This window comes from Rousettus aegyptiacus, unplaced genomic scaffold, assembly GCF_014176215.1.
Source record: "Rousettus aegyptiacus isolate mRouAeg1 unplaced genomic scaffold, mRouAeg1.p scaffold_m13_p_2, whole genome shotgun sequence".
In the NCBI taxonomy this organism is placed as follows: Eukaryota; Metazoa; Chordata; class Mammalia; order Chiroptera; family Pteropodidae; genus Rousettus; species Rousettus aegyptiacus.
In genome coordinates, this window is record NW_023416295.1 from 177,338,394 (window position 1) to 177,348,972 (window position 10,579).

General features: G+C 58.9%; 1 protein-coding gene across 1 annotated transcript; it reads right to left on the minus strand.

The window, feature by feature from the left end:
- Nucleotides 1-5,873: 5,873 nt before the first annotated feature.
- Nucleotides 5,874-10,394, minus strand: LMF2 (lipase maturation factor 2). The gene is made up of 14 exons (XM_016125331.2): nucleotides 10,249-10,394; nucleotides 9,468-9,721; nucleotides 9,285-9,313; nucleotides 8,934-9,133; nucleotides 8,682-8,860; nucleotides 8,117-8,258; nucleotides 7,860-7,994; nucleotides 7,687-7,792; nucleotides 7,507-7,603; nucleotides 7,251-7,433; nucleotides 6,975-7,143; nucleotides 6,783-6,894; nucleotides 6,611-6,707; nucleotides 5,874-6,529 (listed from the first exon to the last, which is right to left on the minus strand). Exons 1-14 carry the CDS (start codon nucleotides 10,340-10,342, stop codon nucleotides 6,242-6,244), a joined length of 2,085 nt encoding a protein of 694 aa, XP_015980817.2. The 5' UTR covers nucleotides 10,343-10,394; the 3' UTR covers nucleotides 5,874-6,241.
- Nucleotides 10,395-10,579: the final 185 nt, after the last annotated feature.

Sequence of the window (10,579 nt, forward strand, 5' to 3'; positions counted from 1 at the left end):
GGGCTGAAGACGCAATCACCTCTTGACCCTCCACCTCCACTCTGAGCCCTGGCCCTGGCCATCGAAAGAGGCGTTGCGCACTGGCCTCCTTGCCCTGCTCAGGCTGCTGCATGCCCAAGGCCTGTCCTGCCCAAAGCCCACCCCGGCCCTCCCCATCGACTGTGCCCTTGGCGCCCGCCAGCTGCGTACCAGCATCGGGAGCAAATGGGCACAGGTGTGTCGGGAGACTTAGCCCTTCTCCCTTCTCCCTTGACGAGTTCCCTTTCAAACGACCCCCGCCTGCCCGCGGCTCCCTCCCTCCCGGTGTGGGCAGCTGTCCTCCTGCGCCAGACCCAGCCTGTGAGATCAGGGAAGGTGCAGAGCTACAAGGGGCCCCTCTCTGGAGCTGCTCCATGGGCCATGTGGGGGGCTGGAGAGGCAGGAAGGAGGGATCAGAGTAGACTGGACCTTGAAGGACGCGCCTCAGGGTGGACAGACCTCAGCCTTCCCAATAACAGGGAGGAGGCAGGCCTCAGAGGAGGCTGGGGTGGGGAAGAGGATGAACCCTAAAGCTGGGCCAGAGGGACTGCTAGGTGGGCTGCCCCTCTGAGTCCAACGTTGCCATTCCGACGCCACCCCTGGGGAGCCTCCCCACTGCAGAGTCCCTGTCCCCAGGCCGGCCCGGAGCCTCTCTGCACCCCTTGTAGATCCTAACCTGGCCATCTCCAAAAAGTCCCAGGTTGCGGGGAGGACGGTGGGGCCAGGGGTCTGTATTTCTGTCCACCGCACTGTCAGGCCTCGCGGGGGGGGGGGCCCTGGGCATGGGGGGACAGCCGAGGAGCCCCCAGAAGGGAGGGGGCGTGGCTTCCCCTCTGGCTGGCGCTGGCGTCCCACCCCCGTGACCCGTGGGCCTCTCTGCCCGCACACCCCCTCTCGCGCCGCCCGCGGTCCGGCAGCAGTCCCTGGTCCCCACCGGTCTCCCTGGCTTGGGGCTCAGGCCTTCCAGCACCCTTCTGATCAGTAATGTTTCTCTTTAAACGAGCCAATTTCCCTTGAGAAAGTGAGGTGGAGAAATCCAGAATTTGTTTTCAGGCCCGTTTGGGGCTAGACGTTGGCAACGCCGGCTGGTACTGGAAACCCGGCAGCCCACGGCCTGCTGAGCAGAACAGGGCATTCCGGCCCTGGCCGCTCCAAACGGAAGATTCGTGAACAGAAACCCACTCAAGCTGGAGCGGAGAGGGGCCTGCTGGCGGAACCCCCGACAGGAAGAGGCTGCTCTCCACCTCCAGCAGGAAAAAGGAGGAGCTTCTCCTCCCTGGCAACCACCTAGCCAATGAGAGATGGCTACGGCTCAGCCAATGAAAAGCCACGACTCTTCCTGCTCCCAGTCTCCTCCAATGGGCGCTCTGTTGACAACAGCCCCTCCAAACTCTCCCTTTCCTCTATAAAGGAACTCTCCTCTGCTCTGATCTCTGGGCTTGCTCTGCGTTCCCAGGTTCAGGATGGCAATTCTTTGATTTTTCCAAATATGCAAGAAGAAATATCTATTTGCTTGAGGTTGACAAAGGCCAGGCTGTGAAGACAATGAGCAGGCAAGAGAGGAAGGGTGGCTGCTTCTAAGGGCACAAATGGCCCAAGAAAACACAATGACAAATTCAAATCCCGCAATTTCAGCCCATATTCAAGGCCGAGTGTGCGACTGTGCTTACACGGCAGTTCTCAGAGTATGGCTTGCGGCTGCTTGGCGGGGCTGCTTAGGGGGTCCCTGAACCCTTTAAGGAGTCCGTAAAGTCAATGGTATTTCATAATACACGGAGACGTCATGTGCCTTTTCACTGAGTTGGCACGACGGTGGCGTGAATGCGAGTTTGGGCAGAAGCACAACCCGGGATGGGGGCCCCGGAGGCTGGTCCCCTGTCCTTCAGCGCTGCACTCCCAGTTTAAAAAACGTCAGTTTTACTCAAGAATGCCTGTGAAGTAGTAAAAGTGGTTACCATGATCACATCTCCATCCTTGAGTATGGTCTTTGTAAGCTTTCGCGTGGCAACGTCAGAAGAACGCATGAGGCCCTCCTGCTGTGCTAACCACCTCAGGGAGAAGCACGGGCGACTGAGCTCTCAGCTCACCCAGTCTGGTTTACTCGGAAGAACGACTGGCCATGAACTATATTGTTGGGCATTTAGCAGGTACTTTCTTAAAAATTACAAAGTGAGACCGTTGCCTCAAGAAAAACAATGACAGCATTTGTTGCCAATGATAAAATTCCACTTTTAAGTAAAATGTAGGACTCCGGAAAACCTGTGTGTATTGGAAGCCTGACCGTTGGCTGTGGGGTGCGAGTAGCTGACTTAAGCTTTGACTGTGAGGCGTCCGCTTCAAAGCAGGCCTTCCGGGGAAGGAACACTGTGGCCACAGGACCAGATAAAAATCCAGGCTATCTACCCCCAACTGAGTTTCCGTTGTTTTAAGAGATATTGGTTGATTTTGATAACTACTTTGGTTACTCATCTTTTTTCTCTTTTCCTGCACTCCAAATACCCTACTTAAGTTTTAAATTCACCAATGAGAACAAACCCATGAAACTCTGGGACCAACCAGGACACCAATGACGGCATCGCCCCAGGCCCGTGTCCCCTCTCTCTCCCGACCTCGCTGTGTGCCCTGACGACGTGCCTTGTATCCCTAGGGCCTGTACGTAACAAACTGTTTTTTTTTTTTTTCAAAGTTTCCTGATAGTTATTGATGAAGGGCATCTTGCAATTGTAATAAGAGCCCTAAGGTCGGTCCAGTGGTAATTTTGGTTTGGGAAGGGGAGATGTCTGTGGGAAACTCACTGGAGGCCCAGGTGGGTGCCTCCCCACTGGCATTTCCAGCCGATAGCCTTACTAGTGATCTACTGAGGCCAGCAGGAAATGCTGTTTCTACCGCTGTGAACTTGACTCCTTACTTACATTCCAGATTCTTCTGATGAGCTCGATGGTGATAGTAATGAATGTGAGTGTTTGGAGACAGACTGTACAATGGAATGTCTCAATGTTTAGGAGATCTGCATAATTCAATGAGCCAATATTTTCCACTTGACAATTATGATGCTCCAAAATCACGAAAGTCCCCGAAGAGTTTTCATGTGACAGAGGACAAAAAGCTCAGTGGTATGGTTTCAAATTCCAAACTGCGATGAACCTCTAAAAAACTACTACTTAGTTTTGATGTGGTATTGAAAGAATATTCACAGTGATCTGCAAAGTTTTCTGAATACCCTCCCTTTTTCCAACTCCATATCTGTGTGAGGCCAGATTTTCTTCATGTATTTTGACCAAAACCATATTGCGACAGTTGACCAGAAGCGCCTGTGAGAATCCAGGCATTGAAGAGGTTTTGCAAAAGTGAAAAACTGCCGCTCTCACGGCTTGAGGTCTCGGCTTCTCGCCTACCGCCTTCTGCTTCCGTATAGCCTATTCTCATCCGCTTTCCTGGGCCTCCAAGTTCCCACGAGTTCCCGTGTGCCGTGACACTGTGTGCTCTGATTCCTCTGCTTTTTCTTAGTTCAGATTCTAAGGTGTGGGATCTGGCCCAGCTTCCCTTCCTATACCAGACCACAGAAGTTTCCAGCCAACCTTCGGGCTGGCTGCTCTTGGGGTACAGGCTCATCTTGGTTCAGTCAGCTGGAGTCAGGAGGTCTGTGGTCCCTGCGGCAGGATCTGTGACTTTGGAATGGGCGCACGGAGGCACTGTGTGGCATTTCGGGTACCGCCGGGAGAGGAGAGAATCTGCTTCACTCCAGAGACTCCCGCTTCAGTAGCATTGTCACTGACCAGAGCCTGTTGTCCCTGCGTAAAGGACCAGGAGGTCGCTGTGCATGTGTCTCGCAAAAGGGGTGATTCATCACTTCCTAGGATGTTACTCCTCCTTTCCTGGCCCTGCTCCAGTTATTTTAAGTGTGTAACTGGCCATAATTAAAACACACACATAAACACACACACACAACTTGTCAAAACAAAAAATGATTTCGCGCCTAAAACCAACCAGCCTCTAAAGAATGCAGAACGATACACAGTCCAAGCTTCAAGAGCCGTGTGCTGCAACGCTTTAAAGATTGCCAGAGTCAATTTCAAATAAAATATTTGATGAAACAAAACACTATGCCACTCTTCATACTTGTTTTTGGAAACAGTTCCTTTTCATCAAAAAATTTGCTATTATTGTGTTACGAATTTATTATGTTTAAATCAAATTAATAAGTATTTAAAGAATTTCTTGTTTAATTGCCAGTGTGGTAAGTGTCGATAGAGATAATCATTGTGAATGAAAGCTCTTTGGGGTCCTCCATAATTGTAAAGAATGTAAGTAGGCCCTGTGGCCAGGCGACCTGGCCTGTGGGTGCCAGCCAACTTCTTTTCGCAGGAACCTTGCCCTCTGACCCATGAGGGCAGAGGAGGGGGTCACGTAGGAGTGCAACCACACGTAGCTGTCACCAAACTCAGCGTGGCCGCAGCATGCACCTTTCTGGGGGGGTGAGTCAGCCACCATGGCGGACACCGTCTGTCATCGTGAACAGCCCTTCGTGTGCATTTGGACTCGCTGTCCCTGCCTGTGCGCTTCCTCCAGCACCACTGTCCACTAACTCAGAGGACGCCCGTGGGGGGGGGGGGCGGCCTGCGCAGCACTGCTTGTCTAAGGTCCTTCTTCACAGAAGACACGAAGCAGAGGCTGGTATCTGCGGACCCCACACCCTAGGACCGCCTAACCCATGGCCCGATGGAACGGTGGCATGGCCAGTTGAAGACCCAGCCATGGGGCCTGCTTGGAGACAACACCCTTGCGAGTCAGGATGCAGAAAACGCCGTGTCGAGCCCAGAATACAGTGTCCGGGAGCCATCGGGTGTGTGTGGGTGAGGGCCTCTCACTCCTGGTGAGGCTGCTGCTGCCTGTCCCAGTGACTCTGGTCACGCTGCCTGTGGAACGTGGTTCCCAAGGGAACAGCGTGCCCTCCTAGACACACAGCTTCCCTTGAGCTAGACACGGCCTGCCACATGGCTGTTCTGAGAGCCTCTGCCACTGGATGAACCAGGGAGTCAGCCTGACACAGCTGTGTCCACAGGGTGACCTTGTCAGGCCTGGCTGTGGCAAGATCTTGCTCATGGTCAGCTTAGTAAATTTATTCATGACAGGGAGACATTAGAGAGAATTGCTGGCTTAATGTGTTTGTTTGCTTATTCATTTTTTTTCCCTCGAAGCTTGAAAAGATTGTTAGGTCAGATGACTGAACATTTAAAAAATTAGTTAACATTAAACTTGTAAAGTAGTTAAAATATTTTAGGCATTTATAATCTACAAACGGAACAGTTGGAGTTATTGCTAAAACCTGCTGGATTTAAATGAAGAGAAGAAATTGAAATTCATGGATTGGGAGACTTAATATTGCTATAATGACAATACCACTAGGGCCATCTACAGATTCAAAGCGACCCCTATCAAAATCCCAATGGTTTGTCTTGCAGAAATAGGAAAATACAATCTAAAATTAATATGGAACCTCGAGGGACCTAAAACGATCTTTAAAAAGAATAAAACTATAAGACTCACATGCCCCTATTTCAAAACTGACTGCAGTCATCAAGCAGAGGTCCAGCATGCATGCACACATGCGGACTGATGGGACGGAACGGAAACCGTAGGAACACGCCTTGCCCGTGGTCCGCGGGTTTTCAACAAGGTGCCGAGGTGACTCAGTGAGCACCCTTTTCATGTATGGAGGGGACTCTGAGGACAGGGCAGCAGACACCCAGAAGCCAGGGCAGTGGCAGCTGCTCAGCATCTGGGCTCGGCTCCCCGCCGGCGGCAGGGAGGCCCACTGTCCACAGGCCCCCCAGCGAGGGAAACAGAGGCACACATTAAGCACAGAGCCGCCTTTATTGGCTCCTGACTCCGAATGGCTCCTCCGCCTGTCTGCGTCCTGCGCATGAGCAGGTGCTGGGGTCGTGGCATCAGACCCCAACCCCCCACAGCTCTGACTGCAGCATCCTGGCAAGGACTTTAAGCTGGTCTCACGTCCGCCTCCTGGGCTGTCATCCGGGCAGAGGGTGCCCGGGAAGGCCCGTGGTGGCGCGGGGGACAAGTCGGCCCTCGAGACAGCATGGCAGCCACAGCCTTTCCCCGACCCATGACCGCCGAGACCGTTGGCTCATGCCAAGTCCGGCTCCGGAAGGCCAGATATGCTGGGGACCGCAGCCCTCTGGGCCACGCGGCTCACACGACGCAGCTACTTTCTCCGCCGGGAGGTCTGGGAGCTGCTGCTGCGGCTGTTGGGGGCTGAGGCAGCCTGGCCACGGGCTGAGTCCTTGGGGGCTGGCCTCTCCTCCCGGGCTGGAGGGGACCACCAGGAGGGTCGCGGCCCCAGCAGGGCCTGCATGACCCTAATGGCCCCGACTGTGAGAATGAGCCCCCAGAGCAAGGTGGGGGCCTCCAGAGGCGACAGCTGGCTCCGTAACCAGTGGAGAGCCTGGGCGAGGGCGCTGCTGGCGCTGCGTGCGCGGGGCGGGCTCTTGTCCTGTGGGCGCAGGATTGAGGAGGGTCCATGGGGGGTCACCCACCCACCCCCACCTTCTCGACCTGGCTAACCCCTTCCTACCTGGAGGCCAAACTGCCTGAGCAGTGTGTCTAGCACGGGGTCTCCCAGGGACACGGATGGAAAGAATTCCTCAACCCACTGGCGTCGCCACCACCGGCTGCAATGGGGTGGGGGATAGTTCAGGCAGTGCCGAGCCCAGCCCCCAGCCCCCCGCCCGGCGCCCCAGCCTTACCCCTGCTCCCCGGGCTGTGAGAACCAGTACTTGTAGAGCTGGGCGCGCACGTAGGTGGGCGGCTGCTTGTGGAAGGGGTACCTGGCCACGTCGTTCTGGATGAGGCGGATCACTGCGAGGAAGGGGCGCTCAGCTCCCACGCCCTCAGCCCCACCCACAAGGCCCCGCCCCGCCCCTCCGCTCAGGCCTCACCTGGCTCCTTGCCCTGCAGCAGGCAGAGGACCAGGCTCGTGAACCAGGGGCTGTGCGTGTGGGGGCCCAGGGCCGCGAACCACATCTGCCAATCCAGGCGGGGCTGGTGGGGCACCACGACGGGGGGCGGCCGGCTCACATTCCCGGGCTTGTACATGAACTCGATCTCCTGTACCCAGCCAGGTTCATGAGGGCAGCTGTGGCCGGGTCCCCCTAACTCCTCACCCCCACAGGGCCTGCTGGGCGCCCCAAGCAGGCGCCGGCGGGAGCACTCACCGTCCAGTGGTGCCCGTCGTAGCTGCCTTCCAGCACCACCTCCGGCCGCCCACCCAGACCGCTCATGCGGCGGAAGAGGCCGTAGGAGCTGGCCAGCTGCAGGTGTTCCACAGCACCGAACAGGCGGTGGGCGCCGGTCCAGAGGCGCCCGTGGGTGGAGGGCTCCATGTAAGAGTATGGCACCTGGAGGCAGGCGGGTGGAGGTTCAGAGCTGCCCCTTCAGCCCCCTCCCCTGCTCCTGCGAAGTGCTACCCACCAGGCTAATCAGGAACAAGGCCGCTGTGGCAATGCCGAAAATGAACAGCTGGACTGCAGCGCAAAACTTCCCCAGCCACCCCCACACCTGGGTCCACCTGAGAGGAGGGTGAAGTGCAGTCAGCCCTGCTCTGGCGGCTCTACAGTGAGCCAGCCTCCCTGCGCCCCTCCCCCCACATACCTCCAAAGAGCCCTCAGCAGTTCCCAGGTGAGGGAGGCCACCCCCAGCCATATGGTGGGCAGGGTCACCACCTTCAGCCACTGGGAGAACTGGTGGAAGGTGAAGGCTGTAGGAGGAAGCGGGTGTGAGGCCGGGCGGTCCGCCCCGCCCCCCGGGGCCCAGCCGGCACTCACTGGTTCTGGAGCGGACAGTGTACTGCTCCCAGTCCACCTCCAGGCCGAAGCAGTGCACCGCGCCGTAGGACAGCAGCCCGGCGACAGTCAGCTCCAGGAGCAGCGCCGGCAGGCCCAGCAGAGCTTTGGGCCAGGCTGTAGGGCAGGGCAGTCATGGTCAGCTGGGAGGTAGCTAGGGCAGAGGCCACTTGGGGTGCTGGAAGGAAGGGGACACAAAGGTGAGGACGGCTGGCTATCCTGGGCAGGCTGTCACTCACAGGCAGGTGTCTTTTTGCGGTGGCTATGGCCAGATTCGGCAGCCAGGTGCTTGTCGTCCAGGAGCGCGGTGGTGAGCACCAGGGTGAGCAGGTTGAAGAAGTTGTAGTTGCCAGTGACGATAATCAGGACTTGCAGCAAGACCTGGGCAGGGATCAGCACTCAGCACTCCAAGGCTGCCCTGGCCTGAGCCCTTCGGAGCCATGGCACATGCCTCAGTCTCTCCTGCAGGCTTCCTGCCCCCTCTTCAGCACCCCCTGGCCTCTCTCCTGTCCCATCTATCTGTCCTCTACCCCCTACCCATACCTCCCATGGCTCCCCGCCACCACCAGGAGCAAACCCGAGCTCAGCACGTCTTGTGCCCTTGCTGATCAGAGAATGACGTCCCCTAGCGAAGCTGCTCCCTGCCCCACAGACACACCTTCGCACTGTGAGCTGGCTCGTCCCTCTGCCCATGAGGCTTTTCTGACTGTGGCAGCAGCCACCCTGTCCCCAATGAGACCTGCTAGGTAGTGCGGAAGAAGGCCAGGTGCCACCTGTCTCCCTGATGGCTGAGGCCCCACCCACCTGGGAGTAGAAGGCGGCCAGGCGCAGGCGGCGAGCAGGCATGAAGAACAGAGGCGGCATGGCGATCTCGATGAGGAAGGTGGCCACCACACTGAGCTTGTGCAGCCAGACAGGCAGGTGGTGGGCAAACCAGGAGGCAGGTGTGGGCAGGCACTGTGTCTCGTAGTGGTAGGTGAGGGCTGCAGGTGACAGTGGGCGGTCAGGGCTGTGCGGAGGCTCCGACACGGCCCTGTGTCCGTCCGGGATCCTCACCAGTGAGCCCCCACCATGCGGGGCAACGGCTGGTCAGCTTGACCACACCAGAGGCGAACATGAGGCGAAACAGCAGCCAGCGCACGAGCCAGAAGGGGAGGTCTTCGTGAGGCGAGGCCCCTGCCGGCCTGCCCTGGCGGGGCTGCCTCAGGGGGGCCACCAGCACGGCCAGGAAGCCAGTCTCCAGCAGCAGGGAGTCCCTACAGGGAGCAGGAGGAGCACAAAAGGCCCAGGCCCCCCATCAAGGCGCTCCCTTCAGTCGGAGGGTCCTCCGGAAAAGGCAGGCACCCTGCCCCACCCTCAGCCCGCCCCCAGGCCAGTCGCAGGCTGACACGCGTGATAGTCACTCACCACTGGAAATAAAGAAACACCTGGCCCACCTGCAAGGAGAAGCACTGTCAGGGGGCGGCAGGAGGTGTAGTCTGGGGAGGCGGGCAAGGCGGCGACGGGGTGGAGTGGCGTGTGGACGGGGCTGGCGCGAGCTGGTGACGAGTTCCCCAGCGGTGTGTGGGGGCGGCGGATAGCCCCACTCGCCTGGTAGGCTGACAGGTAGGTGGCCCAGAGCAGCAGGTAGACGACGGGGTGGCGCAGCCGGCGCAGCAGCAGCGCGCCCAGGGCCAGCACGGTGCCCAGCAGGCTCAGCAGCTCCAGGCCCTGCGCTGTGTCCAGTCCCAGGCGTGGCGCCTCCCACAGCAGTGTCGGGATCTCCCAGAGCTGCTGCCAGCGCCCCTTGCCCTGCGGCCGCAGTGTCCTCCGTGCAGGCAGGATGCCCTCCGTGCCATAGAGGCCTGTGGGAGGGCATGTCAGGGCCATGCCCTGAACACTGCCCTCGAAGGCTAGATGGCCAGCACAGTCAGGGCCTGCATATCTGCTTCCTCAGGTCAAGACCTGAAGGCCCTCCTCACCAGGTCAAGAGGTACAGACTCTACCCCCAACGGGTCAGAACCTGTTGACCACCCCCCTCCCCCAGGTCAGGCCCCAGAAGGCCTACCCAGACCCCGGGGCCTGGATCTCCCACCCTGCAGAGCCCAGTTCCACTCTCCTCCAGGTCAGAGCTTTATCTCCTACCTGTTCTCCAAGGCCTGGGCCCACCTCCCGCTGGGGTCTATCACCGCCCCAGGTGAGAACTCGGACCCCTTCGGGAAGGGGACCACTGTAAGCCCTCCAACCCTCCAAACCCTGCACGAGCTGCAGCACTCTCCCCCAAGCATCAAGGCCTGGACCTCGCTCCCGCCCGAAGACAGAGGAGTGTCGCGTGGGGAGAGAGGAGGGCACAGACGCGGGTTGCGGGGTGTCCCGCGCTCGGCGCCCTCACCCGGAATCTGTGTGTAGAGTGAGGCGAAGGCGAACAAGAAGACGGCAGCCACGCCCTGGAGGAAGAGCTGCCGCGGGAGCCGGGAGCCCGCCATGTCCGCTCCGCGGTCCGCTGGACAGGAGCCCGCGGGGCCTCGGGGCCCCGCCCTCGGGAACTGCAACCCCCGCCCCAGGCCCCGCCCCCCGCCTGGGCCCGCCCCTCACGGCCCCGCCCCGCCCCAGGCCCCGCCCCGCCGCCTGGCCCCGCTTCCGGCGCGCGTCGGCTGCGCCGCGGCCGGGTTCGCTCCACGCCGGCCGTGGCCCTGTACGTCATAGGTATGCGCGCGGCGCTG